The sequence below is a fragment of the Syngnathus acus genome, chromosome 10, assembly GCF_901709675.1.
Source record: "Syngnathus acus chromosome 10, fSynAcu1.2, whole genome shotgun sequence".
NCBI classification, from domain to species: domain Eukaryota; kingdom Metazoa; phylum Chordata; class Actinopteri; order Syngnathiformes; family Syngnathidae; genus Syngnathus; species Syngnathus acus.
The window spans coordinates 25,442,789-25,463,995 of record NC_051095.1 but is presented as its reverse complement, the minus strand read 5'-3'; the positions used below and the strand labels follow the sequence as shown (position 1 = coordinate 25,463,995).

The window sequence follows — 21,207 nt, the reverse complement described above, 5'->3', positions numbered from 1 at the left end:
CACAGCAAGGTTGCAAGGCTTCAAAGTGATCTTTTCATCACTTTTTGTGACCCTTAGGACATCGTATAGGATTTGCCTGGGAAAGCATTGGCAAGGTATAGAGTTTACATGCCTAACTCAGTGCAGATTGTTCTGAGCAAGGTGCATGGCGATGCTGGGTGTGTGTGTCTGGTAAAAAATTTCAACATAGGGCATGCTGTCTTCCCAGCAGTGTTGGGAATTTTCATTTTCTAAATGAACTAGTTCAAAGTTCAGTTCACAACTTTTAAAATGAACTAGTTTAGTTCATAATTGAAAATTTATGAACAAAGTTCATCGTTTCAAAAATGGAAAGTTCATAGTTCTTTTTCTCCAATAATCAAAAAAAGGTTGCTGAGAGCTGTTACCCTCCAGCATACTGGCATTTTCTCATTGTTTTCACCCATTCCGTTCACACTAGTATCCAGGTGCTGCTATCACCCTACAATCTGAAATACAGGAGAAAAATGCTTGAATTGTATTTTTCTCTAATAAATTGAAACAAAAACAAGACTGTAGTCCAGAATGTGCAAACACAATCAATCTGCTGTAGGTGGCAGTCTGAGGTAGGAAACAAAAGATATACAAATGAAATACAAAATATTTAAACTAACATTATATTTGCTTTAACCATCTTTAACCATTTTTAGTGAATGTATTATTCCTTAACTTGTTTGCCTTAAAAAACAGAAAACATTTATAATTTGATACATAAAAAGTGCAAAGGTAAATGTGCAAAGCCCAAATAAATTACAAAAATAATAAAAAACAATCTCATTAAGAGTAATTTGTGGTTCTACGCCAGGGGTGGGCAAACCTTTTGACTTGCGGACCGAAATGGCTTCTAAATTTTCACCGGGGGGCCGAACCAGGAGCAGATGGATGTAGTGTTTGTGGGAAGTAATATAAACGACATGTAAAGGTCATTGTATAAATGGTTTGGGCCTTTAGTAGGGGAATAAAGCATGGATATAAAAAAAAAACGCTTTTTGGAACAAATGCATTTATTAAGAGCATTAAAAAAATATTTAACCAAAAAACTACTATCGGTGATTCTCACTAAATAAGACACTGCTATTATGAACAACAGTTTCCATCACTTCAGCGCCTGCAGGTCAGACTTATGAAAGATGTTTATCTAATGAGGTGAAATCACATCAAACGGCAAAAATTCTGACCTTATACATCATCTTGAAGAATCAGTGAAAGAATAGATCTAAACAAAGTACTAATATAGAAATTACTAATAAAGAAATCAAAAAGGCAGGACGGTGACAGATGTACTGAAAATCAGAGCTTTAACTCACAAACACCTGGTGACAGAGGTGAGGAAACGGGAAACACTTCCTTAAAGTCGGCCTTAAAAACTTTAGAAGTTAAGATTAGTCGAAAATAGATGGTACATCATAAACTTGCCCCTGTACTTGACTTTTGATCCGCAGTTTGTCGGTGAAAAAAGTTTTGCTGAGTCTTCAAATTAGCTGTCAACCTCTCCACTGTAGCCACTCGTTCATGTGTTGACTCCTAGCATAGTCGTAGCAAAGTGACGGTTAATATTGTACTCCTTGCAACTATTTCTTGGAATATCAGACATAACGGCATTGATCGGACTTCAGCGAAAAAATATTTTGTTGTCAACTCTTTTTTAAACACTCGGCACTCAGTGTCCACCTTTCTTTTCCCTGGGCCACTCATTTTGATGGAGGGATTCCAGGGGAAGATTTGGGGGTGGCTTTGGCGTAAAACTGTATCTGAAAGCTCAGTGCGCGAATTACGAGAATGCTGACGTCACAGCCCATACTCGAAATTCGGCACTGATGGAAATAGCGTGGAGTGCGCCGGGTCCGTACTACTTAGTACGTACACGCACTTGTGAGTGTGCACCGAGCTTTTTTACATGGCATCCGGGAGTAAATGCGTGGGCGGGCGCTACTGGGGAAACATAGTAATTGCAGGGAAAATGACCCAAAACAATGTATAATAATACAATTTATTCAGGTTTAGCGGGCCGGATTAAACGGCCCCACGGGCCGCATCCGGCCCGCGGGGGCGTAGTTTGCCCATGTCTGTTCTACACACTACAACTTATAAAATTCCTGAATGTTCTCACAGGATGATATCTTATCGTTACTCTTTGACAAGAAAGGCCGAGTGGAGACTGGGAATACTCGTCGTGTGACATGAATTTTCATTAAATAGAGCGTCTGTTATCGCGCTTTTGTCACGTTTTGATGACGCACACGCTGTGCGACTGTTTGTGGTCGGGTTTGCCAAATCCCCCTCGCCTATTTAAACCTCGTTTACAGTGTGTTTAGCGTGGTTTTATTTTGAAGTCTAAGAAGAGAAAACCTGGCATCCTTGAACGAAAGTGAACTGCCATTCAAAACCATTCATAAGTCCCAGAATGAGCGTGTTCCCAAAAAATATTCACAAAGCAAAAATGCGCTACGTTTAGTTCATGTTCATCCAAATTATGAACGAATTCATGTACTTTTGTTCATTGAACACGTTCAGGTACAACACTGATGTGGATACTCAGGATCAGATGCGAAAGGCCTCGACGGGTTTGAATGTGCCCCACATCGGGCGTTCAGGTTTACGAGCCATACACTGATACAGGAAGACACAGTTCCATGTATACTGCTGCTTTGATGGAAATGGTGAAGTTCCTGCTCTGAAAGATCCTGTAGCTAAGCCTACCAAAAGGAGCAGAGGCCAGGCTGATGTTAATGTTGTCATAGATGTTGTAGAAGGGTTAAAGAATGCTGCCTTGGTATGTAGATGAAATATAGGATGACAACAAGGGGATGAGCATCGAGGCAAAAGATGGGCTCCTATAAATTGTTCTATAAAGTTTTTAGACTAATGGTCTGCAGCATTGGTTATAGGATGGAACCACACTTAGTGCACTGTAATGAGCCGTTTGTGACTCTTTTCATTCGTGACTAGAATAAATTGTGATGAGAATTAATTGTCATAGGATATAATATGCCAATGTTTCTCATACACAACATTCTCTTGATGTCCTGACAGAAGTCTGTTGTTTTTGCCTTTTTGTTTATAGCTCAGGCTCTGGACAGCCAAGTCCCAAAAAGGCTGCTGAAGATGGTCAAAACGATAAGGATGGCTGTGCTTATCATCCTCGCTCCGTTCAGTGGTTGGACCTCAGTCAGTCAATGCTGTTTGATGATCTGTTTGGAGAGTACCGCACACTGCTGTGGGCTCGCTGCAGCAAAGCATTGTGGCTCCAGATGCATGTACCACATGGAGCAAGAAGTACAGGGAGCATCAATCTCCATGACAATCACAGGATCTTCCAAGTTCTTCAGATTTTCAGACAGGTTTCAACCACAGGTGAGAAGATAACTACTGTGCAGGGTACGTATATTATAGTCAACTGCTACAAGCATCCTGAAAATTGTCAGGTTATGCTATTGTTGATAAGACCACTTCACAATAAAATGCTGTTGTGAGTCATTTTCAATTGCACGAGTATTCAAGCATTGCTCCCACTACTGGTGAAAAAATTTAATGTTTGTTTTACGAAGGAACGCTTTTACTTCTCATACTCAAAGCAAAGTATTTGCAAGATTTTAGACACAAAATAGTGACTCGCTCTGCTGTCATGCTGCGGCTGACGAAAGAGGCTTTCACACTGCAGTAACCAATTCAGGAACCTCCCCATCTATCTGGGTAGTTTGTGTACTTCCCTTGTTCACACACAGTATTGGAAGGTTCCCCCAGGGTCTATGAGCCACTGGGTTCTTCATCTACCTACTCGGAATGTTTGAGGGAGCATGCTGTCGGCGTGCTGTGCTGACGAATGCTGTTTGGTTGCATTAACTTGGGAGTGTGTTTTTGGTTTGTGTTGTTCTATGCCTACGCTGCAGATGTCGGCTAGTCGGCCACTGCCATTACGTGACTCAGAGTTAGTTGCAGTAGGGTTGGGCATCAATAACCAGGACGATCCATCGTTCAAATTTTAGAATGTTGAATTTAGATTTCTACTTAGCTGCGTCTTCACTGGCTGCTGCTCTCAACAAGCACGACCCTAGTGTGCAGTTAGTTTCAGTCTCACTGTAGCAATAATTTCACCATTGCAATATTAAAGGAAGGGAGAAAAAGAAATTGACAGGTTGAACAGATGGAGGTACAGGCTTTCCTCTGCAATACCCCCTCCCCTACTGACACATCATCCATACAATTTGAATAAACTACCTCGCCCACTGTTGCTCGGTGTGAACGCAAACTAGCAGGCGCACACGCACACACACGCACACACACACACACACACACACACACACACACACACACACACACACACACACACACACACAGAAAATTCCTGCTATCAGGAACTTCTGCTACCAGTAACTCAAAGTTCTTGGGCTGTTTTGACAGTGGTTTAGGACAGGCATTTACAAATGGCAGGCGACGGCTCAGGTCGGGTTAGCGAATTACTGTCAAAGATTAAGGATATGAAGAGTTGGACGATTTTGGAAAAATAATGCATGGCCGATTGACCATTGCAAATTGTCCATAGGTGTGATTGTGTGTGTGAATGGTTGTTTGTCTACATGTGCCCTGCGATGGGCTGGAAACATGTTCCGGATTGTACCCTACAACCCTGGAGAGGATAAGTGGTAGAGAAAATGGATAGATGGAGCAGGAGACTGCAGGCAAAACAAGCCAAAAATGTATTGTCAAAAAGAGGAAAAAAAAAAAAAGAAAAATAGGTATCAGGAACAAAAATGAAACACAAGAAAATGAGTGCACCGCTGGCCTTATCTTAAAAAGTCTGGGGTAATCGGCCTCTAGGTGTGGCAGATCGGAGCTAATTAGCTGGACGAAGGTGAGGCAAGGCCAATAGTTTTACAGAAAACGGCCTAGGGCCTTATCGGGAATGGAAATTTAAACATTTCCCAACTGATTCATCAAGTAATTGACAAAATAATCAACAGATTTGTCATTTATTAAATCATCAGTTGAAGCCCAGATGTACACGATAAAACAGGGGACGGGAACCTTTTTGGCGGACAGAGCCATAAATGCCCATTTTTTAAAAATAATTTCCCGTGAGAGCCATACCATTTAAAAAAAAAAACAATGGGGCTAAATACAATTAAATGCATGCATTTTAATTAAGACCAACGATTTTTTGAGTGTACTAATGTATTCTTTTTAAATAACGTTTTTATATTGAAGCCTAGAAAAAAAAACTCACCATTAATGAGACTTCTGGGGCTGCATCGTTTAGCTGATGGCTTTGTAGTCCGGTTGATATGCGGTGAGGTTGAGCTTCAATTTTGTCATTGCATATGAGGCACGTAGCAGAGCCTCCTCTCTCCACAAATGCGAATTCTTTGGTCCACTCACTCTGAAATGTTCGGTAATCGTCATCTTTTTTTCTCTTCGCCATCTTTCTTGCTTGCCTGGCACACACCAGCTAGCTAGCTGAAATTTTAAATAAAGCGGATGGAATTTTACCTCTCACGACTCCGTAGGCACCGTATTGTCCAATAAAAATCACGCTTTTTTTGTCCGACCTGGTGTCACCCTTCTGTACACCGAAGGGCAGCTGGGATTGGCTGATATGACGCAACCGTGGATTTGAGCGGTAGAAAACAGATGGGATGGATTGCAAACGTGATCATGTTTTATATTTTGAAAGCTAATTTAACATTTTGATTTCAATAGGTCTATTTTTTACTTTGATAATATAACAAAATTATTTATGACCTCAATTGTGTAAACAAATGTCAGATTTGTCCGCGAGCCAGACGCAGTCACCAAGAGAGCCATATATGGCTCGTGAGCCATAGGTTCCCGACCCCTGCTATAAAACATATTAACTCCAGATGGATTCTGCTTTTCTGATTTATTGTGTCCGAGGTGAATGGATTGAGACAAGTTCATTAGTAGAGCTGTAATAGGTCAACAAATGGATCTCTTCTGCACATTGGTCAAACATTGGAGTGATTTATACTCTTATTTGATTAAGTTACCGTATTTTTCGCTCCATAAGGCGCACTGGATTATAAGGCACACCCTCATTGAATTTTTTATTTTGGAAATTATTTCATATATAAGGATTAAAAGGCGCATAAAATAGAAGCTATACCGCAACAAACTGAGGTTGACTAGGGTTGCAGTATGCATCCACCAGCCAATAACCAATGAGCCCTCAGTAACCTATCGCGTTTCTCAAACTATCTCCTATAAAAGTGATCGGAACAGACTAAAGTTCGATCTAACACATTGGTACTGCTTACTTGTGTTTCCCTTCCATATCGATCCGTAAATTTACTCGAAACATTAACGGAGCAGCCTATTTTGAAATGAAATAGCCTCGTGTGTATAGCAGCTATCATTATAGCATTAGCCACCCGCAAACTCCCATGAGCCTCAGCTCGCAGACTCCCATTAGCCTCAGCAAAGTGTAAACAATCACGTTTCTCAAACGATCTCCTATAAAATGATCGGAACTGACTAAAGTTCGATCTAACACATTGGTACTGCTTACTAAGTGTCATGGCGGCCCCCTGTAAACAATCACGTTTCTCAAACTCTCCCCCATAAAAGTGATCGAAACTACTAAAGACTGATCTAACACATTGGTGCTGCTTCTTTATGATTCCGTTGGACATTGATCCGTAAACGTACTCGAAAACATTAATGGAACAGCCTATTTTGAAATGAAATAGCCTCGCGGGTACAACAGCTATTCAGTGACGCCCCCTGACCACGGTTGCCGTAATGCTGGGAAGTGATGTGACCTTGTAATTTACTAGTCGTACTAAAACGTACTGAAACATTTTGGCAGAGCGCTGTGTCCAACCAGTATGGATCAACAAATTCATCAATTGATCCATATATAAGGTGCTCTGCATTATAAGGCGCACTGTAGTTTTTTGAGTAAATTTTAAGTTTTTAAGTGCGCCTAATAGTGCGGAAAATACGGTATTTCTATTTAGTAGGTGTCAAGAATAGTTTGTATTCAAAAGCCATTTTTATTGTGTCTAAATGACATTTTTATTTATTGCAGATATACATCCAAAGGAGTGCAAAGCCATGCTGGAGGAGTTCAATGTAAATATGTTGGTCAGTGCAGCACATGCTCAGTGGGACTCTGGTTAGTGTCTAAAACAAACACACACATACACACACACAAAAGACAAAAGGCTAGATTTCATTAGCAATCGAAAGTGAGGGAATCTATACTGTTTGGCGTTTACATATTAGTTTTGATGCTAAGTAAATCATTTGGGGTTACGTACATTTGACTTTCGCTTTTTCTTTTACTATGGGTGGTAAATCATACTTGCTGAACATTCTCATGTCTCTTTTAGTATCGATGAAAAGAACACCCTGTCTATGTCTTTTCTATTGAGGTTAAGGCTAATGATCCTTCTTGTTGATTGGGGAACACATTCATACTAAGAATAGACACATTATCAGATTTGACAAGTTAAATGTCACTACAAGCACTCTTTATTGCAATAGGAAATCTAGTGAAGTCAATAAATTGAAGTGTAATTAAGTCAATAAAATAAAAGCTCGTTGTGTACCTCAAGTATATTTTTTGTAATATGTGTAGACCGTACCATCCCCTCATGTTGTCCTTCGCTCATCATTTGTCTTTTCTCAGTGGTGTGCCAAGGTTTGGGAGCAGCTGAAAAAGACAAGTGTCTTCTGACAGCCAGAAAGCAACACAGCAGGTCTTTCGCACCTTCATCAAATCAAGATGACAGTGTGATGATGTCTGAGACCGCAGAGTACTTGATAAAGCTCACTCAGCCTCTGCTGTCCTCTCTTTCTTACTGCAATGCACCAGGTAAACTTGACTTGGTCAATACCAGTGTCTCAGCCTGTCGCTGATGTCTAAATGTACCTTGGATTGATGAGTGACAACAATTTTAGATCTTTGCTCAGGACAACATATCATGGAAAATCCACTTTTTTTGCTTTCATATTCATTTTATCGTGCACTTGGAGTCTCCAAAATAGTAGAAAAGTGTGATCTATCCCTCCAGGTGTTGCAGAGATACTTTTATGATCTGTTCGGGTGCTATTTTTCACTCCGTTCAGTTTTCTCCATTTTCTACGTATTTTTATCTAACACGTCACAGTCTTTGGGGCGGGACTACCAAACAAGCTAATGGATGTTGCCAAACGGTTTCGCAAATCTGCCATTAATCACGGCGACTTTTGTATTCCAAAGTCAATATGCCAAAAGTACAAGTGGAAAAATCAAAATCTTTCGTTAATCTTCACAATTGTTACACCATACCCCAGCATCAGAACCTCAACGAGCCTGTGGACTACAGTTAACTAAGATCCATATTGTGGTAACGCGGGGTTGATCGGTGAGACTGAAACAGTAAAAAGTGAAACAGTAAAAAAAAAGCTCCGTCGTGTTCAGTGTCCTCTCGCTCTGGGTCAGAACATGTATGGTTTTGTGGATAAGTCTTCTTTTGACATCTTTTAATCAATTAAAAAGTTTATGCTACAACGCAAGATAACTGTACCTAACTGTAACACACTACAAATATGTCCGACCGGAGAAGACACGCCCACCCCGTGGCCTGGAGGGGTTGGGGTGTGAACTATCTCATTTGCATTTAAAGAGACTGCACCAAAAACAGCTTGCTCGGAGCCGCACCTCAGAACAAGTATAAAAGAGAGACTTGTGATGCTATCAAAATGAGGAATTCAGACAAAAGCATCGCTGTTCCACTTTATACAGACCACAACTGAATGAGTAAAATGGAAGAATAAATGTGATTTGTAAGCTTTAAAAACTTTCAACCAAACAAGCAACTTCAACAGAAGTGAATAAACGTGTAACAGTAGGTTAGATTTTGAATAATAAGAAACAAAAAGGTTTGAAGCCAGTCACAGATCCTGTTGAATACAACTCAAAGGGGAAGTCAAATAAAAAAAATCCTTACAATATACTTTATGCACCCCCACGAGACTTGATGTGCGATATGATTTAAGCAGAAAACTCTACCTGTTTCTGTCCTCAGGGATCTGACATTTTGCCTTGTATTGCTACTTCTTTTTGACCAAAATTACGTCACAGTGCCTCAGCTCGCTAACATCACACGAACAAACCCACAAAACAAGTGGAGCCCTTGGGCACCGTGACACAATGTTATGGGCTTTTCAAACTACACATTTTTGTCATTCATGAAAGTCGCACTGTTCGACTATGAGATAAACGTCATTCTGTGTCTTAAACTGGGCGAAACGTCACCGACCAGACCCCGCCCAATTGTCGCGTGCTTCTGTCAAGATTCAGTCCATTGGTGCAGGTCCCAGGGGGGACAGGACAAGGAATTGTTAAAGTCATGTCGACAGAGGCACTCTGTGCGTGTGCGTTCTCTGCTCAGAAAAGCAAAAGAAAGAAACTATGGACACCATCCCGAATGATGGGGTGAGTGTAGTATGGTCTATTTCTTGAATTACACCACATATGCTAATCAGCTTTGCAGTTAACGTAGCCCGAGTTGTGACATGACTGAGGACTCAGGCGTAGAGATGAGCAGCAATTTATTTAAACAAAAGATTAACATCTTGTAGAGACGGGAAAAAAACAGGGGCTGCAAAAAGTTCAACAAAAAGTGCTCCAAATGGGAGGGTTCTTAACAAAAGGAATAAACAAATGATGACTATGAAAAGTATCAACAAAAAGGTTCTCTCTGTGGCATGTGGATGCTATAGTTATCATGGGGAAAATTTTGGCACAAGACAGGGGCGATGCAGACAATTTAACACATGATGATGATTGGAAACAGGTGGACACAATTAGGAATCAGAAAGGAGTCTGACGGCATATTAGGAAAAGCAAGTGACTTGGAATGAGGAGAATCAGGACTTCAAAATAAAACAGGAACAAGGAAAACAAGGAAAAGTCTGAATCAACACTAATTAAAAAAAGGACATGACAGACAGGACATGACAAATTGACAGATGGACATAATTAGGAATCAGGAAGGAGTCTGACGACACATTAGGAAGAGCAAGTGACTTGGAATGAGGGGAATCAGGATTTCAAAATAAAACAGGAACGAGGGAAACAAGGAAAAGTCTGAATCAAAGCTAATTCAAAAAGGACATGACAGACAGGACATGACAAATTGAAGTGCTGCATATCTTTTTCCTGTTCATTTTTTGACCATTAATTTTTGTGCATGTTACATCCAGTCTCTTGTTATAAGGAGGGCTCACTCTTCCTATTGGTCAATGCCAAAGAACCAATCGAAAGACGACGTAGTACCGTATTTTCCGGACTATAAGTCGCTCCGGTGTACAAGTCGCACCAGCCATAAAATACGTACTAAACAAGAAAAAAACATATGTCGCACCGGAGTACAAGTCACATTTTTGGGGGAACTTTATTTGACAGAATCCAACACCAAGAACAGACATGAATAGGCAACAATAGGCTAAACAATACGGTATGCTAACGTTACATAAACACAAACGAGGAACAGAGAACGTGCCTGACGTAACATATTAACAGTTATCCAAATAACTATAACATAAATAACAAGTTTATCAAACCATCCGTGTCACTCCAAATCATTAAATCCATCGAAATCTTCGTCCTTTGTGTCACACACAAATCACAATTATATAACTGCGACATAACTGATACATTTCTACTACCGGCCTCTTAGACACTTTACAACTCCAGCACAGTTGTTAGCTTCTTTTGCTGTTTCAGCTACTTTGAGCTAGCTCTTTTTCTGTTTCAGGTACTTTGAGCTTCTTCCCAACAAGGCTCCCTTTCCACAGGTTGACTGTTAGCTTGACATTAGCTACATTGCAATTGTCCACAGTGTGGGTCATGTCAAAGGCCTACCAGTTCCTCTCCTCTTGGAGCCTCAACAAGTTCTTACTCATCACACAAGGAGACCTCAAAGTAAGCTGTCAAATGAAAAACAATATATTGTCGCACAATATACTATACATTTATCAAAAGTCTTGTCAAAAGAGTGCTCCAGAGGTCACTGACATTGAATGAATGGGCCAGGCTGTGTCTGCGTTCCTTTGAAAATGTTTGATGGGTTAGCGCAAAGGTTCTGAACAGTCATTTTCCACAATATCTTGTCGTACTGAAAGCATTGAGATGAGGTGTCAAAGTAATTTTCATCATGGGCCATATTTTATTTATGGCTTCCCTCTCAAGGGTGTTATGACAGAAACTCTCAAAAGCATACAGTATAATCACCACACTTACATGATTGCCCGTATATCATTGTGATTATAATGTACCGTATTTTCCGCCCTAAAAGGCGCACCTAAAAACCTAAAAATTTCTCAAAAGCCGACAGTGCGCCTTATAGGCCAGTGCGCCTTATATATGGATCAATTGATGAATTTGTTGATCCATACTGGTTGTACACAGTGCTCTGCCAAAATGTTTCAGTACGTTTTAGTACGACTAGTAAATTACAAGGTCGCATCGCTTCCCAACATTACGGCAACTGGAGTCAGGGGGCGTCACCGAATAGCTGTTGTACCCGCGAGGCTATTTCATTTAAAAATAGGCTGCTCTGTTAATGTTTCGAGTAAATCTACGGATCGATATGGAAGGGAAACATAGGTAAGTAGTACCAATGCGTTAGATCGAACTTTAGTCAGTTCCGATCATTTTATAGGAGATCGTTTGAGAAACGCGATTGTTTACACTTTGCTGAGGCTCATGGGAGATTGCGAGCTGAGGCTCGTGAGACTTTGCGGATGGCTAATGCTATTGCGATAGCTGCTATACGTACCAGGCTATTTCATGTCAAAATAGGCTGCTCTGTTAATGTTTCGAGTAAATCTACGGATCGATATGGAAGGGAAACATAGGTAAGTAGTACCAATGCGTTAGATCGAACTTTAGTCAGTTCTGATCATTTTATAGGAAATCGTTTGAGAAACGCGATTGTTTACAGAGGGCTCGTCGGTTATTGGCTAGTGGATGCATACCGCAACCCTAGTCAACCTCAGTTTGATGCAGTATAGCTTCTATTTTATGCGCCTTATAATCCGGTGCGCCTTATATATGGACAAAGTTTTAAAATGGGCCGTTCATTGAAGGTGCGCCTTATAACCCGGTGCGCCTTTTAGGGCGGAAAATACGGTATGTATTTATGTTTAACAAATTTAGTTTGAACTCAAACGTTATGGAAAGATTTGGTATAAAAAAAATACTTGAAAGATCTGCAGATTGGTATAAAAAAAATACTTGAAGGATCTGCAGATTGGTATAAAAAAAACTTAAAAGATTTGCAGAAAGCGAAGAAAAATAATTGTAGTGCCTCATTTATGCCATATATTTTATGACAAAATGAACAAAGCAAATTCATTTAGCAACAAGCGTGCAGTAGATGCAATTTATTGACTTTTGTGGGCTACTAAATATGATGACTCAGGCGTAGCTTACATATTTTACCGTTTTTTTCCATGTATAATGCGCAAAATGTAACTAATTTATTGCCCTAAAATCTTGGGTGCGTATTATACATGGGTACAACAATTTTTGAAGAAAATCTCCCTCGAAATAAAACTTGAAATCACCTTTCTTCTTGTTTGTTGTCAATCGCGCATCGCATTCAGCCATCCTGCCCAACACACTTAGTCAGTAAAATTCATAATTGACGACACATCGTTTGATGCGATGATGCAATCCTTGATGGTGTGTTATTGTCAAATATTGTTTGTTTTTTAATCTCCATCGCAGACCGGATATCATACGGAGGCCGCCATGACAGTATGCGCAGAACGGATGCGCAAGACACGTCAGCTATATAAAGAGCGAGAGTTCAGTTCTCTACCAATTGGTTTCAATTCACAGTTTAATTAGCAGTTTCAATCAGCAAATAACAAAATGCGTATTACAGGTAATATTTTATTTCACAACACTTTGCCTTGTTCCTTTCTTCTCTGCTGTTCACTTCAAACACGCTCCATACGAACACAATGCTCTCGTATCAGACGCTTGCTCGATCACCTGCTCGTTTGCTGTCACAATGTACCCTACACAAATCCGAAACATTTCTCCGCTATCAAGTTTGCTAGCGCATGCGCAGTGATACTGACCGGCAGAATAACATCCGGTTGTTCCCAAAGATGATCTTTTTTCTGAAATAATTTTACGTTTACGGACTTAAGTAGGAGTCAAAATTTGGGTGCGTATTATACATGGGTACAGGCTTTTTTCCAGCATCGACATGCCATTTTTAGGGTGCGCATTATACATGAAAAAAACGGTATGTCGCTTCCACGCTGATATGAATTTTATTGACAACACAATGACAAATGTCTCTTTGCTGTCCTGTATTTCATACCATCTATTTCAACAAGTTGTGCAGTGTTAAATCTCATGTTTTAATTTATTTTCCTATGCGTGTTTTGTGTGCAGCATTCTTTAGGGTTAATTTTGTTGTACATCAATTGTAAAATGACAATAGTCATTCTGTTCTATTCTATTCTAAAAAACAATAAGACACTATTTTTCTACATAAACGTAGCTGTGTTTACTCCTGTCTTCCGTCCTGTTGCCTCCAATGTCATTTTCTTTTGCCTCCAATTAACACCGTGATGTCATGTAGGCCATGAAGGGGTCTATACATTCAACTAGCATTAATTAGTAAATAAGAGTCAACCCAATAATATGTCAGTAACTACCAAGAAAAAAAATCAAATCTTTATTTTCCATAGGTGTTGAAAGAGTCATTGGACAATTTGGTGAAGCAGACAAAATCTTTGACGATGAGCTCAGAGAGTAATTGTCTTTCCACTCTTCATATCCATAATCAACTTGGACTGAAGCAGGAGCTCCACAAGGTTGATGTAGCTATCTGCGACCTTCAGGTAACAAGCTTTTTCCTTTGTAGTTGAGATGTACAGTAATCCCTCGCTACTTCGCGCTTCACCTATCGCGGCCTCGCTCTATCGCGGATTTTTTTTTCGAAACAAATATTCCGGATAGATTCGGTGCATCGGGGATTTTTTTTTTTTTAAATTATTTATTTATTTATTTATTTATTTACCTACCGTATTTTTGCGACCAAAGGGCGCACCGTACTAAAAGGCGCAGTCTCAGTTATGTGTGCCATTACTGTATTTAACACACACATAGGGTGCACCGCATCATAAGGCACATGCATGCCATGCTTTATGGTAAAGAAAAAAAAACATCACGGGAGCAAGAAAGTGAGTTCGGTTGTACTTTATTCTACTGTTTAACCATGCACTCTACTCACATTATTGTTGATCGATATTCATATGCAAATCCGTCCAAGTCCTCATCTTCTTTATCCAAATTAAACAGTTGGGCAAATTCGCCATCTGACATGCCAATTTCCCTCGTCATTGTCTCGTCGTTGTCACGTTGCTCTTCGGCAATGATCCCGGCTTTCCAGGAAGCTTGAATTGTGCCCCATAAGCATGTCTCTTCGCCTATGCCATTTTAGAGGGTCCAAATGCTGTTTTCTTTGCACAAACAATTGTATTTAATTATCAATGGCGGCGGAGGTACGTACTCTACGTGTTACGTGAAGTCCTCTGATTGGTTTTCTGCCCCAATCTACGTAAAACATAATGTCCGCTGATTGGTTCATCGGGGGACTTAGATTTCCCTCGCCCAGACACGGGTCACCGGGGCCCCCCTCTGGAGCCAGGCCTGGAGGTGGGGCTCGAAGGCGAGCGTCTAGTGGCCGGGCCTTCGCCTATGGGGCCCGGCCGGGCACAGCTCGAAAAGGAAACGTGGGTCCCCCTTTCCATGGGCTCACCACATGTGGGAGGGGCCAAAGGGGTCGGGTGCATTGTGAGCTGGGCAGCGGCCAAAGGCAGGGACCTTGGCGGTCCGATCCCCGGCTGCAGAAGATGGCTCTTGGGACATGGAATGTCACCTCTCTGGCTGGAAAGGAGCCCGAACTGGTGTGCGAGGCAGAAAGGTTCCGACTAGATATAGTCGGACTTGCCTCCACACACAGTTTGGGTTCCAGTACTAGCCCTTTCGAGAGGGGCTGGACTCTCTTCCACTCTGGAGTTGCCCACAGTGAGAGGCGTCGAGCAGGTGTGGGTATACTTATTGCCCCCCAGCTGGGCGCCTGCACATTGGGGTTCACCCCGGTGAACGAGAGGGTAGCCTCCCTCCGCCTTCGGGTGGGGGGATGGGTCCTGACTGTTGTTTGTGTCTATGCACCAAACAGCAGCTCAGAGTACCCACGCTTCTTGGGGTCCCTAGAGGAAGTGCTGGAGAGCGCTCCTTCTGGGCACTCCATTGTTCTACTGGGTGACTTCAATACTCACGTGGGCAATGACAGTGAGACCTGGAAGGGCGTGATTGGGAGGAACGGCCCCCTCCGATCTGAACCCGAGCGGTGTTCTATTATTGGACTTCTGTGCTCGACACGGATTTTCTATAATGAACACCATGTTCAAACATAAGGGTGTCCATGTGTGCACTTGGCACCAGGACACCCTAGGCCGCAGTTCGATGATCGACTTTGTAGTTGTGTCATCGTATTTGCGGCCGCATGTTTTGGACACTCGGGCGAAGAGAGGGGCGGAGCTGTCAACTGATCACCACCTGGTGGTGGGTTGGCTCCGATGGTGGGGGAAGATGCCGGTCCGACCTGGCAGACCCAAACGCTCTGTGAGGGTCTGCTCGGAACGTCTGGCAGAATCCCTGTCAGGAAGAGCTTCAATTCCCACCTCCGGCAGAGCTTTTCCCACGTCCCGGGGGAGGCCGGGGACATTGAGTCCGAGTGGACCATGTTCCGCGCCTCCATTGTTGAGGCGGCCGACCGGAGCTGTGGCCGTAAGGTCGTTGGTGCCTGTCGTGGCGGCAATCCCCGAACCCGCTGGTGGACACCGGCAGTAAGGGATGCCGTCAAGCTGAAGAAGGAGTCCTATCGGGCCGTTTTGGCCTGCGGGACTCCGGAGGCAGCTGACAGGTACCGGATGGCCAAGCGGAACGCGGCTTCGGCGGTTGCTGAGGCAAAAACCCGGGCGTGGGAAGAGTTTGGCGAGGCCATGGAGAATAACTTCCGGACGGCTTCGAGGAAATTCTGGTCCACCATCCGGCGTCTCAGGAGGGGGAAGCAGTGCACCGTCAACACTGTTTACAGTGGGGATGGCGTGCTGCTGACCTCGACTCGGGACGTCGTGAGTCGGTGGGGAGAATACTTAGAAGACCTCCTCAATTCCACCTACACGCCTTCCATTGTGGAAGCAGGGCCTGAAGACTCTGAGGCGGACTCTCCAATCTCTGGGGTCGAAGTCACTGAGGTAGTTAAAAAATTCCTCGGTGGCAAGGCCCCAGGGGTGGATTAGATCCGCCCGGAGTTCTTAAAGGCTCTGGATGTTGTGGGGCTGTCATGGCTGACATGCCTCTACAACATTGCGTGGACATCGGGGACAGTGCCTCTGGATTGGCAGACTCGGGTGGTGGTTCCCCTCTTTAAGAAGGGGTACCGGACGGTGTGTTCCAATTAAAGGGGAATCACACTCCTCAGCCTCCCTGGTAAGGTCTATTCAGGGATGCTGGAGAGGAGGGTCCGTCGGGAGGTCGAACCTCGGATTCAGGAGGAGCAATGTGGCTTTTGTCCTGGCCGTGGAACAGTGGACCAGCTCTACACCCTCGGCAGGATCCTCGAGGGTGCATGGGAGTTCGCCCAACCAGTCCACATGTATTTTGTGGACTTGGAGAAGGGATGAGCTGGATGAAGTGGCTGGGGAGAGGGAAGTCTGGGAGTCCCTCCTAAAGCTGCTGCCCCCGCGACCCGACCCCGGATAAGCGGAAGAAGATGGATGGATGGATGGTTCATCGGGTCTACATATTACACCTGTTTATTACGTCTCTGTGTGGCGGAAGCCACACAAAACAACTTTACAGATTTGCACAAACGGTAGTATTTATTTATCAATGGCGGCAGAGGTACGTACTTTGCTCAAACGATAGTATTTATTTACCAATGGCGGCGGCGGTACGTACTCTTCTACGTGTTACATCCAGTCGTCTGATTGGTTTACCGCCCCGATCGACGTAAAATGTAATGTCCTCTGATTGGTTCATCGGGTGCCTGTATAATATGTCTCTATGTGGCGGAAGCCACACAAAACAATGGCGGCGAAGGTATGTACTCCTTTACGAAACACGTCTAGCCCTGTGAATTTTTTTTTCTTTTTGTCCCGATCTACGTGGCGGAAGCCACACAAAACAATGGCGGCGAAGGTACGTACTCCTGTACGTGTTACGTCTAGTCCTGTGATTGTTTTTTTTTGGTCCCGATCTATGTCTACGCCTGTATATTACGGAAGCCACACAAAACAACTTTACAGATTTTTGAATTTGGTTCACACAAAAGGCGCACCGTCTTAAAAGGCGTACCTTCGTTTTTTGAGAAAATTAAAGGCGTTTATGTGCGCCCTATGGTTGTGAAATTACGGTATTTATTTTTATGTCTCACTCACACACATTCACATCGTCATATGCAGGAATGAAGGACATAAGACAGGCAAGTGCACCCCTCCACCATCAGCGACCTCCGGCGTCACTTGGCGCTTGGAGCGCGCGAGTTTGTCTGACCATGGCCTAATGGCCAATAGGAACATGTTGAGCTGCGTCCTTGCAGCTGATTGGCTTAGCAGTTCTAACAACAATTTAGCTCAGCCTACCGCACTGTCTGTGCCAACATATCAGACTTGCGCTTCATCACGGAAGTTTTTTTTTACTTCGAGACTTTAGTGAAAATGTTTACAAAAGTGTTTCAGTAGTTAGTTAGTAAATAAGAATGTCTCTGAAAGTCAGCTTGTCTTTAAAATGTTCACAAAAGTGTTTAGTAAATAGTTAGTAAACAAGAATATTTCTTGACTTTAAGATGTTTGCAAAAGTGTTTAAAAATGCAAACAAAAGTGCTTAATGTATTGTAACAATATATTTACTCTTTTATTTTCTTTATTTTCTTTATTTAAATGAATAAGAATATTTCTAAATGTCAATTTTGTCATGTCTCGTCCCCAGTTTTGTTAGGTGTTCAGGTTGCCATGGTTTCTGTTCGGGTTCTGTCATGTCTCGTCCCCCCTTTTGCTATGTGACCCTGATCATGTCCATAGTTTGTCAGTGTGTCTGTGTGCTCGCCCCTCCCTTCCTGTGTACCCATGATCAGTGTAATCACACTCACCTGCCTCGTTACCTGTGTTGTATTTAAGTTCTGTTTGTGTGTCACTCTATGTCGGAGCATTGCTTGAGATGTGTGGACAATGCATGTCTCACTGTCACGCGGTTTGTTTTGTTCCTGTCTTTTGTTTCACGTTTTGGGCGGTTAGTTTGTTGTTTAGCCACGTCAGCTTGCCGAGTCTGTCCTTTTGGTTTTGCTTAGTCACGTCAGTTTGCCGGGTTTGTATTTTGGTTTCTGCAATAAACCCGGGTCCAAGCTGCATTTGGTCGTCCTCGCTCCATTCCTCCACCCCGAAGCCTGACAAATTTGACTTTAAAATATTTACAATAGTGTTTAAAAATACAAAAAATGTTTAAAAGTACATAAAAGTGTTTAAAAATGAAATAAAAGTTCATAAAATCCTTGTGTGGATATTGTAATAATGTATGTTCTCTACTTCGCGGTATTTCACCTATCGCGGGTGGGCGTGGAACCAATTAACCGCGATAAACGAGGGATTACTGCAATGTGTTTCCCCGTAGGAACATGTACTGAATGTCATCTTAACAAACACAAAATATTTGCAACATTAACAAATAGCTGCCTGGAGTTGGGGCTTGAAGGCGAGCATCTGGTGGCCGGGCCTTCGCCCATGGGGCCCGGCTGGGCACAGCCGTGGGAAACGTGGGTCCCTCTTCCCATGGGCTCACCACCTGTGGGAGGGGCCAAAGGGGTCGGGTGCGAAGTGAGCTGTGCGGCGGCCAAGGGCGGGGACCTTGGCGGTCCAATCCTCGGCTGCAGAAGGCTGCAGAAGCTGGCTCTCTCTCATGGAATGTCACCTCTCTGGTAGGAAAGGAGCCCGAGCTGGTGTGCGAGGCAGAAAAGTTCTGACTTGCCTCCACACACAGTTTGGGTTCTGGTACAAGTCCTCTTGAGAGGGGCTGGACTCTCTTCCACTCTGTAGTTACCCTCGGTGAGAGGCGTCAAGCAGGTGTGGGCATACTTATTGCCCCCCGGCTGGGCGCCTGCACATTGGGGTTCACCCCAGTGAACAAGAGGGTAGCCTCCCTCCGCCTTCGGGTGGGGGGACGGATCCTGACTGTTGTTTGTGTCTATGCACCAAACAGCAGCTCAGAGTACCCACCTTGTTTGGAGTCCTTGGAAGAAGTGCTGGAGAGCTGGGGACTCCATCGTTCTGCTGGGTGACTTCAATGCTCACGTGGGCAATGACAGTGAGACCTGGAAGGACTTGATTGGGAGAAACGCCCCCCCCCTGATCTGAACCCGAGCGGTGTTCTAATATTGGACTTCTGTGCTCGACACGGATTGTCCATAATGAACACCATGTTCAAACATAAGGGTGTCCATGTCGGCACTTAGCACCAGGACACCCGAGGCCGCAGTTCAATGATCGACTTTATAGTTGTTTCATCGGATTTGCGGCCGCATGTTTTGGACACTCGGGCGAAGAGAGGGGCGGAGCTGTCAACTGATCACCACCTGGTGGTGTGTTGGCTCCAATGGTGGGGGAAGATGCCGTTCCGACCTGGCAGACCCAAACGCACTGTGAGGGTCTGCTGGGAACGTCTGGCAGAATCCCCTGTCAGAGCTTTTCCCACGTCCCGGAGGAGGCGGGGGACATTAAGTCTGAGTGGACCATGTTCCATGCCTCCATTCTTGAGGCAACCGACCGGAGCTGTGGTCGTAAGGGACGCCGGCGGTAAGGGATGCCGTCAAGCTAAAGGAATCCTATCAGGTTGCTCTGGCCTGTGGGACTCCGGAGGCAACCGACAGGTACCGGATGGCGAAGCTGAATGCGGCTATGGCAGTTGCTGAGGCAAAAATCCTGGCGTGGGAGAAGTTTGGTGAGGCCATGGAGAATGACTTCCGGACGTCTTCGAGGAAATTCTGGTCCATCATCCGGCGTCTCAGGTGGGGGAAGCAGTGCACCGTCAACACTGTTTACAGTGGAGATGGCGTGCTGCTGACCTCGACTCGGGACGTCGTGAGACGGTGGGGAGAATACTTCAAAGACCTCCTCAATTCCACCGACACGCCTTCCATTGTGGAAACAGGGCCTGGAGGCTCTGAGGTGGACTCGCCAATCTCTGGGGTCAAAGTCACCAAGGTAGTTAAAAAACTCCTCGGGACAAGATGAGATCCGCCTGGAGTTCTTAAAGGCTCTGGATGTTATAGGGCTGTCCTTGCTGACACGCCTCTACAACATTGCGTGGACATCGGGGACGATGCCTCTGGATTGGCAGACTGGGGTGGGTCCCCGTTTTTAAGAAGGGGGACCGGAGGGTGTGTTCCAACTACAGAGGAATCACACTCCTCAGCCAGGTCTATTCAGGGGTGCTGGAGAGGAGGGTCCGTCGGGAGGTCGAATCTCGGATTCAGGAGGAGCAGTGTGGTTTTCGTCTTGGCCGTGGAACAGCTCTATACCCTTGGCAGGATCCTCGAGGGTGCATGGGAATTCGCTCAACCAGTCCACATGTGTTTTGTGGACTTGGAGAAGGCGTTCGACCGTGTCCCTCGGGAAGTTCTGTGGAGGGTGCTTCAGGTGTATGGGGTGCCGAACCAACTGATAAGGGAGGTTCGGTCCCTGTATCATCGATGCCAGAGTTCGGTCCGCATTTCCGGCAGTAAGTCGGATTCATTCCCAGTGAGGGTTGGACTCCGCCAAGGCTGCCCTTTGTCACCGATTCTGTTCATAACTCTTATGGACAGAATATCTAGGCGCAGCCGAAGCGTTGAGGGTGTCCAGTTTGGGGACCTCAGCATTGCATCTCTGCTTTTTGCAGACGACGTGGTGCTGTTGGCTTCTTCAAGCCGTGATCTCCAGCTCTCACTGGAGCGGTTTGCAGCCGAGTGTGAAGCGGTCAGGATGAGGGTTAGCTCCTCCAAATCTGAGACCATGGTCCTCAGTCGGAAAAGGGTGGAATGCCCTTTCTGGATCGGGGATGAGATCCTGCCCCAAGTGGAGGAGTTCAAGTATCTTGGGGTCTTGTTCACGAGCGAG

At 44.1% G+C, this 21,207-nt stretch overlaps 1 protein-coding gene and 1 long non-coding RNA gene across 6 annotated transcripts in view; both read left to right on the top strand.

Moving 5' to 3' along the window:
• The window catches only part of ccdc142 (coiled-coil domain containing 142), a 93,381-nt gene that overhangs the window by 44,300 nt on the left and 27,874 nt on the right, over positions 1-21,207 (top strand). For 3 of the 5 annotated variants that reach the window (XR_005099206.1, XM_037262814.1, XM_037262817.1), the window contains exons 8-12: positions 3,083-3,372; positions 7,064-7,150; positions 7,667-7,852; positions 10,782-10,948; positions 13,738-13,890. Coding sequence is in view for 4 of the 5 variants with exons in the window: in XM_037262814.1 (XP_037118709.1) it covers positions 3,083-3,372; positions 7,064-7,150; positions 7,667-7,852; positions 10,782-10,948; positions 13,738-13,890 (883 nt within the window). In the remaining variant the exon portion in view is untranslated. Of the gene's footprint in view, positions 1-3,082; positions 3,397-7,063; positions 7,151-7,666; positions 7,853-10,781; positions 10,949-13,737; positions 13,891-21,207 lie in introns of all 5 variants that reach the window. The other 2 variants (XM_037262815.1, XM_037262816.1) reach the window with 2 other exon arrangements.
• LOC119129585 lies at positions 14,643-18,860 on the top strand. Its single transcript, XR_005099280.1, has 2 exons — positions 14,643-14,707; positions 18,796-18,860. It is a non-coding gene; the product is annotated as an uncharacterized LOC119129585 (long non-coding RNA).